Source organism: Galendromus occidentalis, unplaced genomic scaffold (genome assembly GCF_000255335.2).
Source record: "Galendromus occidentalis unplaced genomic scaffold, Mocc_1.1 scf7180000077191, whole genome shotgun sequence".
NCBI lineage: Eukaryota > Metazoa > Arthropoda > Arachnida > Mesostigmata > Phytoseiidae > Galendromus > Galendromus occidentalis.
In genome coordinates this window covers 142,143-160,409 of record NW_003805179.1, presented here as the reverse complement: position 1 = coordinate 160,409, position 18,267 = coordinate 142,143, and the positions used below count along the sequence as shown (strand labels likewise).

The window sequence follows — 18,267 nt, the reverse complement described above, 5'->3', positions numbered from 1 at the left end:
CCGACTATCACCGCGGCACAACTAGATTATATGCAGTCCAACACTGTTCACATGCTTTCACTGAGAGCAGGAGTTTTTCCAGAGCCGCGGATTTCAGTTCGACGGATTGGAATCCTGATTCCTCGGTGCGTCGACGAGGAGGAGGCGCTCGCTCGCTCGCTCGCTTTCGCTGTTCACCCCGTAGATTTATATCGATACGGTGCTTTTCGTCGATGATTGCTTTCAGGGCAGACACGTTGCGTTTCGATGGGTATTTCCTTTCATCAATTCGACTTCGGTCGGGGTCCGGGAAAAGTTGGGTCGACGCCTTCTTCGCGCCAGCAGAACGAATCTCCGCTTCTTCCGCTGATGTTTACTCACTCAGCCCTTCTTCATGTCGATATTTCGCAGTCGCTGATTCACTCGGGTTCGGAGCTGGTGTTTTTTTGTTTCGTCTTCTAGGAGTACTTTCTCAGGGTAGGTTAGGGATGCGGTTGTTCCGCGAGAATAGCTTGGGAGCAAGGTTTCGTCGTTTTCTTCCTGCGTATGTCGCCTTGGTTTGCTAATGGTAAGGTACAGGCTTTTTCCGTTCGTCCGATTGAAGGTCCGATGCAGCGAACCATCAAAGTCAAAGCGGAAAAAATGTCGCGCGGTTTCAGTGTCGATGACGATGGGGCTCGATGAGGAATACTGTCGGTAATATCGTCATCGTCGTCGCCAACCTACTCGAGTTGCCTTCACGTCGGTCGGGACTGAGTCTGCTGAACGCAGGAGCCGTCGTATCCGTCTTTGTCGTTGCTGTTGTTGTTGCTGCTGCTGCGACTGCTATTGTTGTGAATTGCTCCTGGTGCCGAAGATATTCTCGGCCTCTTTGTCACTCTTTCACTCTGTCGCAGTAGCCGGGTGGTTCCTCGTTGTTTTTGTGCTTCGTTTGCCCGGATCGTTTCTTGTTAGTTCACTTCCAGGCCTGAGGTAGTATCCCACATGGCGTAGTCTCTGATTGGGAGAGGAACAGAGTGTAAGTAATCAGTCTGTCAGTCAGTCATTCCGTCAGTCAGTCGATCAAACGACGACGACCACCACCATCGACAGCCCCCGTTAGATCAGGAGCGGCCGAAAACGACCTCTGATCAGCACTCGGTCGACTGGTGGTCAGACGCTTGTCTCTCAAGCACAGTATTCCGCAGATTGCTAGACTGTTCTTCTCTATTCATCTGCCGCCGACTGAGAGCGCGGCAGACCAGTGGCTTCCGAGACCGTGAATGGGTGGTAAAAGCGAGGAGCGAAAAAAATTTATTATACAGCACTAACCTGGCGGGCAGAAGTCGGATTTATGATCCTTGACGATACCGCCGCGACACTTCGCCAGTCGGAGAGACCTTCGTACGATGCGTCGCCAGTGTTGTCGGACCCGCTGTTGATCCAAGTTCTCAATTGCTACTCAGAGAGCTTCATCGTGTTGTTGATGCTGTCGGCGGAGCGTGTGGTCGTGTCGTCGGAGGAGCACGAGAGGAGCAGCACTTGATGTCGTCGTCTCTCATCGCCGCGGCCCATCAAAGTTGCTACTCACACAAACCTTCATTTGACACTTGCTGTTAGTCCAACTTTCGCCCCTGTGGAGTGTTGCTCTAGTCGGAGCGTCCCGACGTTGATGCTCGGAGCGAAATTGATGTAACGTGCGATGGTAAATCCGCCGCCGCGGCTGCAGCTTTCGTCTCCGGCGACGTCCCTGGCAGGAGGGTCGATGATGACGATGATAATGAGAACACTCCTGGAGATAATGACGACAGTGGAAACGATGAAGTGGATGAATAACGTGGATCGGATAAAGATATCGAGCTACTGCCTCTCGTGAAGGCTCCGGGTCGCCGGAATTCGCTTGACGACCCTCGCGGAGCGCAGCCCGATCTCGGCCTCGCAGCGTATTCACGTAGCGCGGACTGGACTAGCTTCAGAAGCTTCCTATCGCTGTTCCGATGGCTTGCAATTCGAAACAACGCAGCGCGCAGCAACTCGGAGTCCGGCGAGGGTTCACGCCGATTCAGACAGGGACGACACAGTCTCCTCGATGAAATCGCGCTTGTGGAGGCGTTCACCGCCGATACTTCGGAGTTTGCTCCCAGAGGTTTCCTTGTTGGTAGTTTCGGCTCGTTCAGATGTGGGAGTGGTGCAACTAAAGTGTTGAAGAAGCTTTTCGAACGACAGTTCTGCGACCGAAGAAAATTCACAGCGCTCGCACGATCACGCTGCTTCCTCGTCGAATAATTATTTAGAAGTAGAAGTAGTAGTTGTTGTAGTAGTAGTAGTAGATGTAGGCTGATCGGCCTCTCGCTCTTGTTTTCGGAGTTGTGTACCGTCGAGGTAGTCCCTCGCAAGTTCCTCGTTGCGCCGCCGACTAATCTGGCCGAGCGTCGTCCTGTGAGCGATTCGTTCTCTCGTTTACAGTCCAACAACAGATTCTTCGGTTCGATTCGTTGCCCCTTGCCGCCGTTCTGCTGATCAAAACCACTGCTGCCGAGAGCTGCCGATCGGATCTCTTTTGCGTTTTGTGTCGATTGGTCGAAGTTCGATCCGACTCTCTTCTGTTCCTCGAATTCTCGTTGTTCCTCCTCGAGGGGTTTCAGTGGCTTTCCTTCGCTCGCTTTAAGAAGTTGAGCGTTCGGTTCCTCTTGCTGCAGTCGATACTGTGAGTCGAGCGAGGTCGACGATTCGTTGCCTCGATTAAAATCCTCGGTTGAGACTCGTCGTCGTCTACAGATAACCGCCGCGCAGCGGGAGAGAACGGCGCAAGTCGGGCTGTCGATTGCGCACTGGGGCACTCGGTGGTTGCGGTTGGGAACGTCGTGGGGAAGTTGTTTCAGCCTTTGGTGGCACCTCACTCCGTGACCTAGGGAGCACATGGGTCTAGCACATTCACTCTCACATAGCAAGAGAGGGCGCACCCGTTTTCACAAGGCCCCGAAAAATCTTCCTTCGACACTACGCCGCCGCACTTGATCGCTGGGGACACTCCGGCCATCTGACGACACGTTCTCAGCGGCGCTGTGTGCGTCCGCTGCGCAGGCCGAAGGGGGTCCCTGCGCACGGCTATCGATCCGACGTAGCCAGCCAGTCAGCCAGCCAGCCGTCGAGGCCGTCCCGCTGCTGCTGCCGCCGCGGTACGGCACGGCCCTCTCCACCTGCCCCCGTCAACGTGCCCCCTGTTCCTTTCTCCGTGCCCCCGGGTCCTTCGAGCCCCAAGGCTGCCTGCCTGCCTGCCCGCCCGCACGCCTGCAAGCCACCCTTCGAGCCAGCTCGCCTGCTTGCTCGCTTGCACGCCCGAGCGCCCGTGCGCCTGTCGTTCTCTGTGCTTGCCTACTCCAGCAGAAACAGAAACACGGGACGGGCAACGCCATCTTGCGTCTGAGTCAGAGAACCATGGGGAGAGATTCCGAAAACAATTTTTACGCACAGGGTTCTCATCCGACATGTGGTCAATTTGGGAACGGGACAGGGAAGGTCGGCTCTGCTCGCGACTGTTTGAATCAATCCGATCTCCGATGATTCTTGACCTCCGGGTCACTATCTCTCGTCGTTCAACTTGACCGAGATGCGATTCATCTCGGCGAACTCCCAGTCTTCCGCCGGGTTATGCAGTTTCCGGGAGCCGGTCTCGGACTTCATTCCGATTAGAAATGAGATTTTTCTGATCATGAATCGATGAATTCACTTCCAGCGATCGCAACAATCGGGTTGTTAAAATCAACTACTTCTTCGGCGATGATTGGCTATTGCCAATAGATAAGGAACGTGGCTATATCGATAACGAACAATCAGATCCGGAATGAATAAAGTCTCGGAAGTATTCTGAGCCATTCTTGTACTATGAATGATGGATGTAAGGAGCATTCAGTGAACTCCTCCCGCGTTAAAGTCCGTTACAGTCGTTCAGGGAGCTCCCGTGTCTCAGTCGCAATGCGCGGATTCCCGCGATGGCCGAGCGAGGCTTCACAGCATGTGGAAGAGTAGAGTGATAATAAATCGTGAATCCGGCGGCTTTTCCCCCGATTCCTGACTCGAGACGTCGGGAGCCCATATCCGCAAGCGCGGCGATCATGACAGCGGGAACGCTCTAAGGTGCGTCATCGTCATCAACTCATTGTCAGATGAGCCTCGATTCGACCCAGAGGTTGAATTTATGCTCAAGAGAACTCTCGAATTCATTTGCTTGATCCGGTCCCGTACTTCGTCGCTCTAGCTTGTCGGATCCCCATCCAATCTCCATCATTGAGGTCTAACAACCAACTCGACTCGTCTTCGTTCATGAGAGTCGGGAGAGATTCCGATGGGTCTTCCAGAATCTGGTCCCGCTAAATATTCGCCGTCAAGAGACCGCGGGCTCGCGAGAGGAGACGGGAATACGACGGGGATGAAGGAGCCAACGGTGGGCGGAGCCATTCTCAGTAAGAACGCGGGCGGATTCGAAGAGCCGCGGATGAGATGGAGCCCGAATCTCTGAGCTCGTGGAGTGGGAAGTCGCTCAAGCTTCAATTCATCTATCACTCAGTTTCAAAGTCAGGAAGCTTAGGTAGGCGTTCGACTCATACTGTACGAGTCTTCCCTCCGATGGCAAGAGCAACCAAAGGAAGTTTACGGCGAACCACAGAAAGAGTTTGGCATGTTGCTGTCTATTGTGGGAATCCCATCGTTACGCTAAATTCCATCGAGCAAGCAGGACGTGATGAGAATTTCTCGGCATGGTGGAACTCTGAGCCGTTCCGGTACCAGCCCTTGCTCCCGCAAGCGCACCTATCGAACGTATCGTCATCGGATTTAGAATCGTGCGGGGTCTCAGATTGAGGCGTATTTTCTTGGTATCCCTCCGTATGGGAACTTTCTGTGAGGGATAATCTCGGGAATCTATCGAAGTCGATCATCTCTTCAACGCGCTTCCTCCAAATCTGCGCTATCGCTCCTTGACTGAGAGTAGATGGAGGATCTCCGATGAGCCGACCAGTACATGGCAATTCCAAGAGGCGCTCCCGAGTGCACCAGATCATTTCGATCAGGAATCGTCGGCGCCGCCAGGAATTATCCGTTGATTTTGATATCTCTCGAGAGCCGAATGGGCATTATTAATGGCTCATTAGTTCAGCTTCTTTTCCGCGGGAGCTGATTATATTGCGCAGCGTCGCGTTTCGCTAATCCAGGGTAATGGGAGCCTAAGCGTTTCAATAAGCCATCAGGATGGGTCCCTTCCTCGTATCTCCATTACTTGAGAATATCACTCGAGTGATGTTCGACTCCCGGCGAAGCTCCTGCTTCCATGCGACCCGGAAGCTTCCCCGGTGTTCTCCGAGGGGCATCCGGATAAGTCGCAATCAATTCTTCTCCGAATCATCGTCATGAAGCTAGCGACTGCGAAAGTCCACCTTTTTTAAAAATGGTTGGTCAAGACGGATATCGGCTCCGCTCGCTATGCCGAACTCTGGATAACCCGAATTTGAGAGCAAAATCGCTGTGGCTGACTGATGCAGTGATACTAATCAGGAGCGCCCGCCGCGTCGGCGAATGTAGAGAATTCCTTTCAACCCAACGCGTTCCTTTGAAAGCCCCTCCCCCGGTCGGCCGAATCGAAACGGTACGCGATGCGGAGATAGCTCCCAGCAGCGCATCGTCCAGTGGGACGATTGGCTCAGGCTTATGGCGGGTTCAGGAGCCATTCATTCCCGTCTCCTCATGGAGAGGAATTCCTGATTCCGGCCCTGGGGGCCGGAATCGCCGGGTGACGGGCTCGCGTGGACAGATAAAAGTCCGCCCAGAAACATGGCGGAACAGAATGCGGAGCGACGATGAAAAAGTATCTACGATCGAAATTTCTCGGATATTCCGCAGCATTTTAGATCCCACGACTTATTACGAATATCTTCATGTTATCAATGTCGTCACGTCCAACCATCCGGAGTTCGAAGAATTGAACAGCTAGGAGCGGCATCCCAGATTCGAGTTTCCGGCAAGGTTTCCGCCAGAATTTCCGACGAGGGTTTCCACACGGGATCCGATAGTGAGATCCGAAACCCATCTCACCTGGTAGGACTCGATTGGCTGTGATACCGAACGAAGCGAGTGAATTCCTTCCCTGGGATCTTACCTCCCGGAGCCTCATCAACAAATGTCGCGTAGTTACGATTTTTCCCGAAGAGAGGAGGGCGAGAGGCGGTTCAAATCTTGGGGAAATCCAACCTCCCTTATGTAGGCTACTGCTCGTCAAAGATATAAATCATGGGGATGGAGGATCGGGATGGATATTCATCCAAGGAGAAGAACTCGGAATGGACAATTCTCGAAACTTTTCCGGCGAACCCAATTGATTTTCCTCGCAGCCCCCGCGGAGCGTTCTTTGGCATAGAGCCTCGATCATCAGGGATCGATCTCAGCGAAGCTTCCCATCGAGCACGGAGTTTCGTAGCTGGCTCCTCGTCAGGCCTCTGACGACTCAGGGAGCCGTTACTGTCGGTCAGGCGCTTCCTAAGGACAAGATTTTGAATTTTGGCGCCATGAACGGTTTTCAAAGAGCGCGCCGATCAGCGCACTGGGATCTTCTCTGTGTCTCACCACCACACCACCGCTGCTCGGGTGTGTGTTATTTGTGCGAGCGAGCGAGCGAACGACTGAACAACCACAGAGAGAGAACAAGGGAGAGCTATCATCTGACGGAACGGTGCTGATAGTTTGAAGGGTTGATTGTTCTCAACCCCGACTCGTTTTAATTTCAATCATGTAGCGAGTTCGCAACGGTGGTTTCTAACATGTTCGCCGAGTTCAAGTTTGTTTGAATGAAACAGACGAGAAAAACGCTCCGAAGAAGAAGCAGCAGCCGCAGCAGTAGTAGGAGCAGGAACAGACTGTGGTCGAGAAGAACTTTTCCACCGTCGGCGCCAGCAACACTATCACCAGCGGCACTCTAGTGCTAGCCGCCCTGGCTCAAAATGAGTGTTTCCGAAGATTTATCCCATCTACATCTCCCTCCAGATGTCCTGGAAAGGCTGGCCGAGCTCGATCTCGAGCTGGCCGAAGGTTCGTAAGCTTCCGATTTGATTCACCCGAGAACCGGAAACTCTTCGTAGAGTGACATGTGCCCGACCAGCCTCTTTGACAGGCGTTGACCGCCAGAAGTCGCGAGAAGCTCGCGGAGATTTCGCTGGCGCAGGATTTCGCTCAGCGATTATCCACAACGATGCGGAAATCGTGAGAGACGAGAGGAACTCGAGCGACTCGGCCTTCCGCTAGAGACGCAGCCTCGGCTCCGAGGAGATTATGAATATCCTCCCGAGCACTACGACAGAGGAAACGGAGTCGTCCGTCGCTTGAAACGGATCAGTATCGACAACGACGACGAAATTCATAGCTAAGAGGTTTGCTAAACAAATGACTCATGCTCGAGATTCCCAGGAAACTGCCCTTTTGTGGTTCCGGGTCGGAGCTATATTCGTCATGAAAAAAAACATTGAGCTCAATACGTCGCTTGAGGAGATATGTTCGTTCGTAAATCACCGCTCCCCATCGCGCGAGAATTAATTTTGTCTGATTCGACCGCGGAAATATCTGTGAGCTGCGATGATATCGTGACGTTCCCGGCGCTCGAAACATAGCGGCTTATTTTGGCTCTTGAAGTGTCACAGGGTCTGATCGATACTCTTTGGAATCCGTCAAATGAAAGCCTATTGCGTTATTATCGGGTTCCTCGTTAATACCGTGACTCGGTCACCGAGCGGACAGATTTATTAGAGCCGACAAGGTTATTCGCCAGCAGAGCATGGGTTCATGTCCCGATTCACAGCATGATGAACTTAAGATATTTGGAATTTCAGGCGACATCACTCAGAAAGGCTATGAAAAGAAGCGTCGCCGGCTGCTCCAGCCTTTCTTGGACACCACGGAGTCTTCCGGTAAGAATATGAACGACAATATCTGTCAGACCGCTCGTTGCATGCATCGCCGTCAAGGAGTCCGGCATGGGATGAAATTTCGCGAGGCGCGGGTCAAATTTTCGGGCGCATTCCCGCTTCGGTCTACGGAGCGAAGGCTTGGAGGGTTGGAGGCTTTTATCGAGATCCTCGCGGGCTTGCAAGGGAACGTATTCTCTGTCGGAATCTCGATCGATTCGGGAGCTCAAGCAGCCTTGGCGCCTTCCTTGTCGTGGTTCACAACTTTGTTCGTTCTCCGCTGGCGAGATCCGCTTCGAAATCGCGAGCATGTGATTGATAAAAGGTCGTTACACTCTTGGACGGCTCGACTAAACTGGAGAAGACTGATGACCCTTGAATATTGACTAATATGTCTAACGAGAACATGTCATGTATTGTATCAAATGCCATGCCTTGGAATGGAGCAGTCGCGCGAATTCCCGATCGAAGCCTGGCGCCATGCATGATCGACCCCCACGATACCTGTCGATCCCGTCCAGCGACTGGTGTGGGCGGCTATCGGCTACACTGATTTGTAAGGCATTGTTTCCATTGAGGAGTGGTGACCGAGCCGATGGGAACCAGCAGAAAAGCGATTCCGAATCGGATAAAGGAGAGCTACGATTTTTTTTCAGCGCTATTGGGGAAATCGACTCCGAAGCCTTCTTCAAAAATTCCAGTTGCCACTCGCAGAAGCCGCGTCACCCGGAACGAATCGAGATACCATTCGGAGGTTCGACATGAGGCTGTCCAGCACGCTTTAGCCCAAGCCAAGGCTCAGGATAGGGCGAACAGGGCCCCCATGCCGTCCAAACGGAAGAATTCTATGGCTGCCAGCCAGCATGCCAATGTGTACAGAAATCTACAGCATGGTAAGCTCGCAATCTCTCGTGCCCCCGTTTCCGGATAGCGCTCATCGTCAGTTGATCTTTAAAAAAAAATCCGTTCCCTCGAGCAGATAGTTCGTCCGACGAGGACAGCGCGACAGGCCGTCCACTGTTGTCGTCGTCACCCTCGACGGCAACTTCGCACGAGTCTCTCCATACCCCTTTATCCGGTATCAGCGGAGATCAGCCCCCACCACTGCCACCTACTCCGAGGCAGCGTGAGTATCATATCATCGGAAGCGACTGAGAATCGCCCCGAAACGACTATATATACGAATCGTATAGGGAACTTGTTGAAGTCGATCGTGTTCCTTATTCATCGACATGCGTCGACCGTATGCGCCGCTCCTCGAGACATGAATCGAGTTCGTGTGACGAATCGCCTCTGACGATGCTTACAGGACTGCCTCCACCCGACGTCACGCAGACATCGAGCTCAGCAGCGCAAGGCAGACAGTCGTTACAAGCGAGTTCGGGATCGAGCAGAGACAGGGATTGCGACAGCAACAGAGGAGATCAGGTAGACGGACCCGTGGACGGTGCGCGGTGGAAGGTTTCCGCAAAAATCCAGCAACTGTTACAAACACTCAAAAGGCCAAAGAAAAAGACTCTCCCCGAGTTCTACCAAGATGACGAATCATTTTACTGCAGTGAGTCGACATCGGATTTTATTCACAATTCATGATACCTACAGGCAACGTTCTCCATCCAACTAGACGGTCATAACAACTCCCCCACAAGATACGTTAGTACTGTCCTAGTTCTTGAGCCGCATCAGTTCGAAAAGAAGTCATCGATTCCTTTCCATCAGGTACGAACCAGGCTCAAGTCGCGGCTCCTCCTTTGGAAGGACCCGAGATGGAACCCGTGGTCGGCGAAAAGCTCGAGCTGCCCGCAGGTTTACCAATGTCCATCGAGGCTGCTCTTCAGCGCTACGGGACGTCGACAATGAAAGCCCCTGCCGCCACTGTTCTGGACAACGCCGGGAAAGTGGGCACGACCCTTCTTTACGGTGAGTGTTGGGCAGCCGCCCGGTTCGCTCACGGAAGAACCCGGCCAATCTTATCTACGAACGTGCTGGTTAATCAGGTCCTGGGCTCATATTGCTACTATCGAGCAAGCTCCCGGAGATTACGACGACGTATTTCATTTCGTTAGGCAAACTGTGGTCTCGCGCGAGGAAAATAGCCTTCGCCCTGCTGAACCGCTTCGGAAAAGGTTCGAAAGGCGCCGAAGGCTGCGTTATCAAAGTCGGCGATCGGGTCGCGTTGGTTTATCCCAACAACGATCCGCTGGGCTTCATGTGCGCCTTCTACGGATGCCTGACGGCGGGTGTCGTCCCTGTCGCGATCGAGGTTCCCTTGTCGCGGAGAGATAGCTCAACCCAGCAACTCGGCTTCCTACTCGGTAGTTGCAGTATATCCCACGCTTTGACGTCGGAAGCTTGCTACAAAAGTTTGCCGAAGTCGTCCACAGGGGAAGTTCACAACTTCAAGGGCTGGCCTCGACTTGAATGGTTTGTCACAGAGCATCTCACCAAGCCTCCCAAAGATTGGCAGCCACCCCCGCGACATGCGGATAGCACCACAGCCTATATCGAGTACTACGTCGATAAAGAAGGATCGATGAAAGGAGTCGCCGTAACACGGCAGAGCCTAGTCAGCCACAGTAGGGCGCTCACAGCTGCTTGTGGATACACAGAAGGCGACGTTATGGTCTGCGTCGTGGACTATAAAAGAGAAATGGGACTGTGGCATTGTGTACTCACAGTGAGTACCGTCTTCCGCAGCAGCGGAAGGATTCACGATATTGGAAATATGAATGATAATGATAATCACGATGATTACAATTCAATAATAATGATAAAAACATAATAATAATTGATAATTCACGACATCGAGCCCCGCATGATCGGTGCCCGGATTACCCACCTACCTGACAATCACCCATGTCTCCTCAGAGTGTTCTCAACGGCATGCACGTTGTGTTCATACCGTACTCATTGCTGAAAATGAATCCTGCTGCTTGGATGCTTTCAATACCCCGATTCAAGGCCACGATCGCTGTGTGCAAGAGCCGCGATCTTCATTGGGGTGTTCAGGCCACGAGAGATAATAAGGAAGTGAATTTGTCAACGCTCAGATTACTATTGGTCACCGACGGAGCCAATCCATGTGAGTGCGGATCCGAATTATTGCTCTCGAATTGCTCTCCTCGGAGTCTCCGGAATACGGATGATCGTGGACTGGTGAATTTCGGAAGATCTCCATCTAATTGACTTCTTGCATCGCAGGGTCCTTGTCGTCGTGCGACGAGTTCATCGCTACCTTCCACTCGAGAGGGTTACGGCCAGAGACCGTTTGCCCATGCGCTTGCTCTCCCGAAGGTCTCACGGTGTCAGTACGTCGACCGGGGAGAGTGGGCGCGGGATCCTCTGGACGAGGAGTCCTATCGATGTCGGCTCTTTCTTGTGGCGTGATCAGAGTCGACCTGGAAAACTCATTGACTTCGCTGACGATACAAGATTGTGGTCACATACTCCCGGAATGCACAGCTGTCGTTGTTAAACTTGACGGCCCACTGCAAGTCTGTCGGACAGACGAGATTGGAGAAATTTGTATTAGCTCAACGACTGCCGCTTCTTCGTATTGGGGTCTTCAGGGATTATCTCAGAGCATTTTCAAAGTGAGTCATCGATGTCGCACTTGAATCCGATCCGACTTCCCCGAAATGATCGCATCCCAGGGAATTTGCTGAGAGCACGAATATCTCGCGTTTTCCAGGTTCAACCCGTGAACGGAAGTGGGAAAGCCGTCGCTAGCGGCAACTTCGTACGCACCGGTCTCCTCGGGTTCATCGGTCCTGGTGGTCTGGTGTTCATCTGCGGGAGCAGAGAAGGACTCATACAGGCCGGAGGCAGGCAGCACAACACCGATGACCTCATAGCGACGATTCTTGCCGTGGAGCCCGTGAAATTCATTTACCGAGGACGTATTGTTGTTTTTGGTGTGAAAGTTCTTCGCGACGAGAGGGTTGTCGTCGTCGCCGAACAGAGACCCGAGTGTTCTGAAGAAGAATCATTCCAGTGGATGAGTCGAGTTCTTCAGGCCGTCGACAGTATTCATCAGGTGGGAATCTTCTGCCTTGCGTTAGTACCGCCGAGCAACTTGCCCAAGACACCGTTAGGAGGCATCCACCTGCCGGAGACGAAACGTCGTTTCCTGGAGGGCTCATTGCATCCGGCCAATATCCTCATGTGCCCTCATGCCTGTGTTACTAATCTACCGAAACCGCGCGAACCTCAAATCGTGGGACCCGCGTCGGTACTGGTGGGCAGCATTGTCCAAGGTTCGTTGCGTCGAGAGTTTCCCCATTCAGGCTCTGCTCGTGCTCTGTTCCGACGGGATCGATGACCGATTCTGGCGGAACGTGCTCTCCAGCTGATTTCCGCCATCCCAACGCAAGCTTGCCCTCTGCAGGTGTTCGACTCGCTTCAGCCAGTGGTCGCGAATTGGGACCCCTGTCCGATTCAGCGGAAGAAGAGGTGTGCAAATACCAATATATCGGAGAGATCCTCAAGTGGAGAGCGCTATCGACTCCGGAGCATGTGCTCTTCACGTTGGTCAACTCGAGCTCGAAACCGGGAGCACCACCTCAGTTAACCACGTTGAGCTGCCTTCAACTGTATAAGAAAGCCGAGAAAATTGCCTCAATGTTGATGGATAAGGCGAAGGTTGGTAGGGTGAGTGCCCGTCTCCGCAGCGAAGCACGCCCATTTCTCCATGCGGTAGTCGGACGCTGTCCGTTCCAGAGCTTGAACACCTCTCGTGTCCGATTGCAGGTGAACACCGGGGACAATGTCGCCCTCCTGTACTCCGCGGGCTTGGAGCTGATATGTGCCTTTTACGGCTGTCTGTACGCGGGTCTGATCCCAGTGCCGATACGTCCGCCGCATTCTCAAAATCTGGCTACGACTCTGCCCACCGTTCGTATGATCGTGGACGTTAGCCAATCGGCGCTATTACTAACCACGTCTCAAATGATCAAACTGCTCAAAAGCAAGGATGCCACGGCGCTGGTTGACGTGAGATCGTGGCCAACGATGATGGACACGGATGATCCTCCCAAACTGAAAAAAGGTCTACAATTGTATCGGGCTCCGTCGCCAGACCTGATTGCCTACGTCGACTTCAGCGTCAGTACCACAGGCATGCTAACCGGTGAGCGACGTCTTTATCCGTCAGATGATGCAATCGGTTCGAACCTGAGTGTTGGACCTGAGTGTCGGACCTGAGTGTTGAAGAATCGGCCGTGAAACGGGTCGGGGTCGGGACCCAGCGGAATAATTTCGTCAACCCCCTCCCCCTGCCCACCCCCTGCCTAATTCTCTCCTTTTCCCCCTCAGGCATCAAGATGTCTCATGCAGCTACGACCTGGCTGTGTAGAAGCATGAAACTCGCCTGTGAGCTGTACCCGTCGCGACACGTGTGCCTATGCCTCGAACCCTATTCGGGTCTGGGCTTGGCGCTATGGTGTCTGAGTTCTGTCTATGCAGGACATCATACGATGCTCGTACCTCCTTCCGAGGTTGAAGTCGCCCCTCACCTTTGGCTAGCAGCCCTGAGCCAACATCAAGTGAGGGACACGTTCTGTTCCTATGGAGTCATGGAACTGTGTACGAGGGGACTGGGTACATCGATACAGGAGCTCAAGGTGAGCAACCGAACGCGGAGCGGGAACCCCGTGACGAAGTACGACGGCCGACTGAATTATTCTGAAATTATATTCCCCTGTTATATAATTCCCCTGTTCGCTTGCAGCAACGCGGCCTCAATCTGAGTCGTGTGCGGACTTGCGTCGTCGTGGCCGAAGAGCGACCACGAACTGTACTAACGCAGACTTTTACGAAACTCTTCTCCGCCATCGGACTATCTACCCGAGCCGTTTCAACCTCGTTCGGATGCAGGGTCAACGTTGCCCTCTGCTTGCAAGGAGCTTCGTCTCCAGATCCGTCTTCTGTCTACGTGGACATGCGCGCCTTGCGCAACGACAGGGTCACAATCGTCCAACGAGGATCCCCTCATTCGCTGTGTTTGCTCGAGTCGGGCAAGCTCTTGCCCGGTGTCAAAGTAGTAATCGCCAATCCGGAAACGCTCGGCCAATGCGGGGACTCGCATCTGGGTGAAATTTGGGTTCAGAGTAATCACAACGCCAACGGCTACTTCAAGGTCGGCGATGGCGCAGATCACGACGCCATATTCAAAGCCAAATTGAGTGCAGGGGAAGTGCAAACGCCATTTGCCAGAACTGGCTATCTCGGATTCCTACGGAGGGTTCGCGATACGAACGGCTCAGATGATGGTGAAGGTTCGTGCAATTCCGAATCGTCGTTTCGACATCGATATCTTCGTTTTTTGGGTTTCTCCGACGTCGAGACCCTCGGACGCAGAGAATACCCGCAGATAGGGTCGGAATCCTGTCAGGTCTTCTCGGAAGCTCCCATCCAATCAGTCCCGATTTCGAAATTGCAGACAGCGGTGAAGAAAATGTGGTCACAGAGTCACGTGGAGACGGTCACGATGCGGTTTTCGTTGTGGGAGCGCTCGAAGAAACGATAATGCTTCGTGGCATGAGATACCATCCATGCGACATCGAAGCCACCATCCAGAGATGTCACAAGAAGATTGCTGAATGGTGCGTACCGGATGCGATAAAATCTCACCGACCGATCGATAGAGACGGCGAGTGTGCTCGGTCGGAGCTCGAGGCTACTACTGTCCGTGACTGACCTTCCGGCATATTTTCAGCGCGGTGTTCACGTGGACCAATCTTCTGGTGACAGTCGTGGAGCTCGATGGTCCTGAAAACGAAGCCTTAGATTTGATCCCATTGGTGACAATAGGGGTCCTGGAACAACATCAATTGATAGTCGGCGTTGTCGTTATCGTGGATCCCGGCGTGGTGCCAATCAACTCAAGGTGAATGTTCGCCTCGTGAATGCTTTTCTTCCGCCGCTATCAGAAGCTTCCGATCCGGCTTATGTGTCCCTCCGTTTTCGGACGGTTAATCGAGAATTTAAGGGAATGTGTCCTACCTAATTATTTTTTCCAGGGGCGAGAAACAGCGGATGCATCTACGAGATTCGTTCCTGAGTGATCAGCTGGATCCGATCTATGTTGCGTACAACATGTGAGCGCCTTAGACGCTCAGAACATTGTGACATCGATTAGATTCGTTGGCTGCGAACGATCAGAGAATGGGCCGATCTCTCAGAAAACGACGCCTCGCCGAACTCCGATTGCCTCATAAATAGACTTATATTCGACGGAGATTCCGGACGACCTACATAGATAGAGTTAAACGTTGCTCCCAGAAGAAGCCAGAGGGCGGAGGGAGGGGAGAAGCTCTCCCCGAATCGTCAATCACTTTTAGATTGAAGTGCAAATCGATGCCACTCTATTTTGCGACGACCATCGATCAGCAGGATATACTCGGGAAACGTAGAGAGGATATCGGCAGACGACTCAGACCTTGAGGAGAAAGAAATCAAATGGCAATATGTCTCTTTTTCGATCAATCAGTTATTTCATGATTCATTAATTTACTAATTGTTGAAGTAATTCGTTTCGATCATGTGTTTTGCGAGCAGAAGAGCACAGCGCGGATCGACTCGACGATCAGATCGTCCATTTCGCTTTCATCGACAGTATCAGTATATTTATTTTTCTACCGTGCCCATCGAACACTATCCGGAACGCGGTCGAGTCAGTGGGAGTGTGGCGGTTACTTTAAGTGAATCCATGCGGAAGTCGTCATATCGGCGGCGCGCCGAAGTCATGTCGATGCAGAATTCAACCCAAAAATCGAGCAGCTCCGACCGATGGGTGGGAGTGAGGTTCACACAGCAGTCAGCAACGTGTTGGTGCTAAATCTTGTTTCCTATGTCGACTCCTTATTTAAGCTATTTCCCGTCATCACATGGAAGTTCAAGCCGAACTTGACTGATTCTTCACTCAGAAGGTACTTTATCAATTGTCGCGCAGTAGCTGAACTGGAGCTCCTCATTGAATAATGAAATGCTTTACAAACCTGCCTGTCTTTCCTCGCTCACAGAACTCGGTGACGTCGACTCTCGCGTCGAGACGAGGTCGACCAGACTAGAATATGAAGTATCGAAACCGTAGGCTCGTATAAAACGTCTATGATCGTTTTATTTAAACTTACAGCTTCCAGGTGGATAACATTTACAGATGAGAGATGTGATCTCGCGTACTCTTAATCATGCTCGCTCTCATTTCAACCTCCAAAATCGATTCTCTGAGAACGCGCATCACAAATCGTTCACAAAACTTCGTAATCACATAACAATCTAGGAGCGTGTCAAAAGGCACCGGAGATTTGTACACGGGGGCGCTACCACGGCCTACCTACTTTGTTCTAAATACCACCATCGTCACCATCCCTAGTACGAAGGCAGCGATGAGTTTTTGGTTCACAGTGAGAGTGACGTATTGAGCTATCGACGACTCCGTAGCTTCTCCGCTTGTTGGCAGGCACAGACTGAGCAAGCAGGACACGCCTAGTAGTATGACGAAGACGTTCGCTTTCGGCTCGGAATCCTGGCTTTCGTTGGGAATCACTGCGCGTGGACGCGACGTTGCTCTCTGAGGCCGGAAGCTCTCTCCCGACGGGATCTCGTGCGAAGTTGGCTTATCGGCCAGTAGGATCACATCAAGTTCTCGCTCGCCCAATATATTATTGGGATTCGATGGCTCCGATATCTTGAAGCGGAACTTATCCACCGAGCCCACATTGCTCGAGTCTTTCAATTTTACCACGATATCAATACTGTTCATAGCAGGAACCGTGCCGCCCGCCAGAGATAACTCGTATTTTTGGGGAGATGTGCAGAACGCTTTGAAGCGAACACTGAAACTGTACGGATTGAAGATCGTGATGAATTGTTTGTAAGTGGACAGGTCATTGGCGACGAATGTAACTTCTTGGCAGTTCAGGAACAAGGCGAGTTGCTGGAAGCAATGCAGGGAACTTAAAAGGAGGACTTTTTCCCGGGCAGTCTGGTGCAAGTCCGGAGAACCCCCACGTCGATCTCGTGATTCGTGATACTTACGGACTGGGCCGAGCTTGCTGATCTGAGACTCATTGTCTTGGAAGATCTATTTCGGAATGAAACTCTCTTCTGGGGGACGGCACCTGGAATGCCTAGGTGATCCGGGAGTTCGGCCGTCGATGATGATCCCAAACCGACGGTCTGAAATGAAACGCCAGGAGCTCGAATCAAGGATATTTGAATCATACGAGGCTACACGATGGTTCGATAGCATCCTTCGCCATCCGGGCTCAATCATTTCTTTCTCTCAGAACATGGTGACTCCATCGAAACTCTTTCTGGATGCACCCACAGTCCAGCGGCGTCGTTCAGAGAATGATTTGAGCGAATTTCATGAGTAGCTCCATCGACGCCGACGCTAGGATATAGGGGTCGGTGCTTCCGAGCCAATGGGTTGGTGATCGAGGTTCCGGAGTCTGTCGTGGGTGGGCGCGGCTCGCTCGGGTGTTTTCGAGACGCTAGGGGCTCTCGGAAGGATGTCTTTCAGCCCAAAAGAGAACATGGCTCGTAGCAGCGCATGATTCCTAACGATGTAGGGGTTGGACTCCCTTTCTGAGCAGAAGGCGATGGAAGCTCAACGTGGGAACTTCGAGGATTCGAGATGTGATGCCGATGTCCCCGAAAATCGCATGAGCTGCGATGCGGAGAAGACATATGTATGTTTTCTTATATGTTGCTCCTAATGAACTCATCCAGTGTCATCAAGGCTTGTTGGCGGAAGCAACTGCTAATATCTTCACCAGAGCCTCGGGTCCCACGTTGAGTCGCAGCGTCCTTGCACAAGAAACAATGAAATTCACAAGAGACTGAGTTCTCGCCGACGCGAAGCGCTTCATGTCCACAGGAGTACACTCGCTCAAAATCACTCTCATTAAATTGCTCGAGTGATAAGGAAACTTTCTAGATTCACCATCGATGAGTGGCAATCAGGAATACTCTGCGGTCAAGATGCCGGGGAACCTTGAGTTTTGAATATACTGGAGGTAACTCACCATAATAGATTGCTTGCGTCACAAGGAGTTCATCGGAGGAGCAAACAAACGCAGTTTCTTCTTTGAGTAGAGCAAAAGTTTCTCCTCTCGGTTTTAGTTTCGATTCTACGCCGTAGGGCTGACCGAGGATGACCAGAGAGCTCGAACCATCGAATCACATCAAACTTGCGAGCAGTTAAATGCACCCATACTGGTACGCACTTCGAACGTATCAGTTGTGGTGAATAAGTGGAGAGTGGACTTCGAAACGCTCAGGAACGCAGGAGATGTCGTCTAGCAGACGAGTAAATAGAGATCGATGATGACGCTGATCTCTGCGTGAGAAGCATCCT

General features: G+C 52.3%; 2 protein-coding genes across 3 annotated transcripts; one reads left to right on the top strand and one right to left on the bottom strand.

Annotated features, from left to right (window-relative positions):
* The first annotated feature begins 6,947 nt into the window (after nucleotides 1-6,947).
* Nucleotides 6,948-15,823, top strand: DIP2 (disco-interacting protein 2). Its single transcript, XM_029110999.1, has 17 exons — nucleotides 6,948-7,035; nucleotides 7,830-7,907; nucleotides 8,561-8,797; nucleotides 8,881-9,030; nucleotides 9,214-9,462; nucleotides 9,624-9,824; nucleotides 9,971-10,581; nucleotides 10,773-10,986; nucleotides 11,106-11,497; nucleotides 11,596-12,160; nucleotides 12,292-12,554; nucleotides 12,654-13,032; nucleotides 13,218-13,525; nucleotides 13,633-14,179; nucleotides 14,344-14,506; nucleotides 14,620-14,790; nucleotides 14,924-15,823. Exons 1-17 carry the CDS (start codon nucleotides 6,948-6,950, stop codon nucleotides 15,003-15,005), a joined length of 4,698 nt encoding a protein of 1,565 aa, XP_028966832.1. The 3' UTR covers nucleotides 15,006-15,823.
* Nucleotides 15,824-15,993: 170 nt separating this feature from the next.
* Nucleotides 15,994-18,172, bottom strand: LOC100907933 (motile sperm domain-containing protein 1). Of its 2 annotated transcripts, XM_003741651.2 has the most exons (3): nucleotides 17,936-18,172; nucleotides 16,944-17,084; nucleotides 15,994-16,842 (listed from the first exon to the last, which is right to left on the bottom strand). In XM_003741651.2, the coding sequence occupies exons 1-3, from the start codon at nucleotides 17,936-17,938 to the stop codon at nucleotides 16,240-16,242; spliced, it is 747 nt and encodes a 248-aa protein (XP_003741699.1). In that variant the 5' UTR covers nucleotides 17,939-18,172; the 3' UTR covers nucleotides 15,994-16,239. The 2 variants fall into 2 exon arrangements, with proteins under 2 accessions (XP_003741699.1, XP_018494397.1); XM_018638881.1 differs by lacking the exon at nucleotides 17,936-18,172 and having other exon boundaries at nucleotides 16,944-17,241.
* Nucleotides 18,173-18,267: the final 95 nt, after the last annotated feature.

What these genes read in the sequence shown, in the direction of transcription:
- DIP2 (XM_029110999.1), top strand. Translation starts at nt 6,948, where the DNA reads ATGAGTGTTTCCGAAGATTTATCCCATCTACATCTCCCTCCAGATGTC. An exon ending in CGGCTCAGATGATGGTGAAG is followed by an intron (nt 14,180 to 14,343) that starts GTTCGTGCAATT and finishes TCGAAATTGCAG; the next exon opens with ACAGCGGTGAAGAAAATGTG. An exon ending in GTGGTGCCAATCAACTCAAG is followed by an intron (nt 14,791 to 14,923) that starts GTGAATGTTCGC and finishes TATTTTTTCCAG; the next exon opens with GGGCGAGAAACAGCGGATGC.
- LOC100907933 (XM_018638881.1), bottom strand. Translation starts at nt 17,129, where the DNA reads ATGATTCAAATATCCTTGATTCGAGCTCCTGGCGTTTCATTTCAGACC. An exon ending in CAGCAAGCTCGGCCCAGTCC is followed by an intron (nt 16,843 to 16,943) that starts GTAAGTATCACG and finishes CATTGCTTCCAG; the next exon opens with CAACTCGCCTTGTTCCTGAA.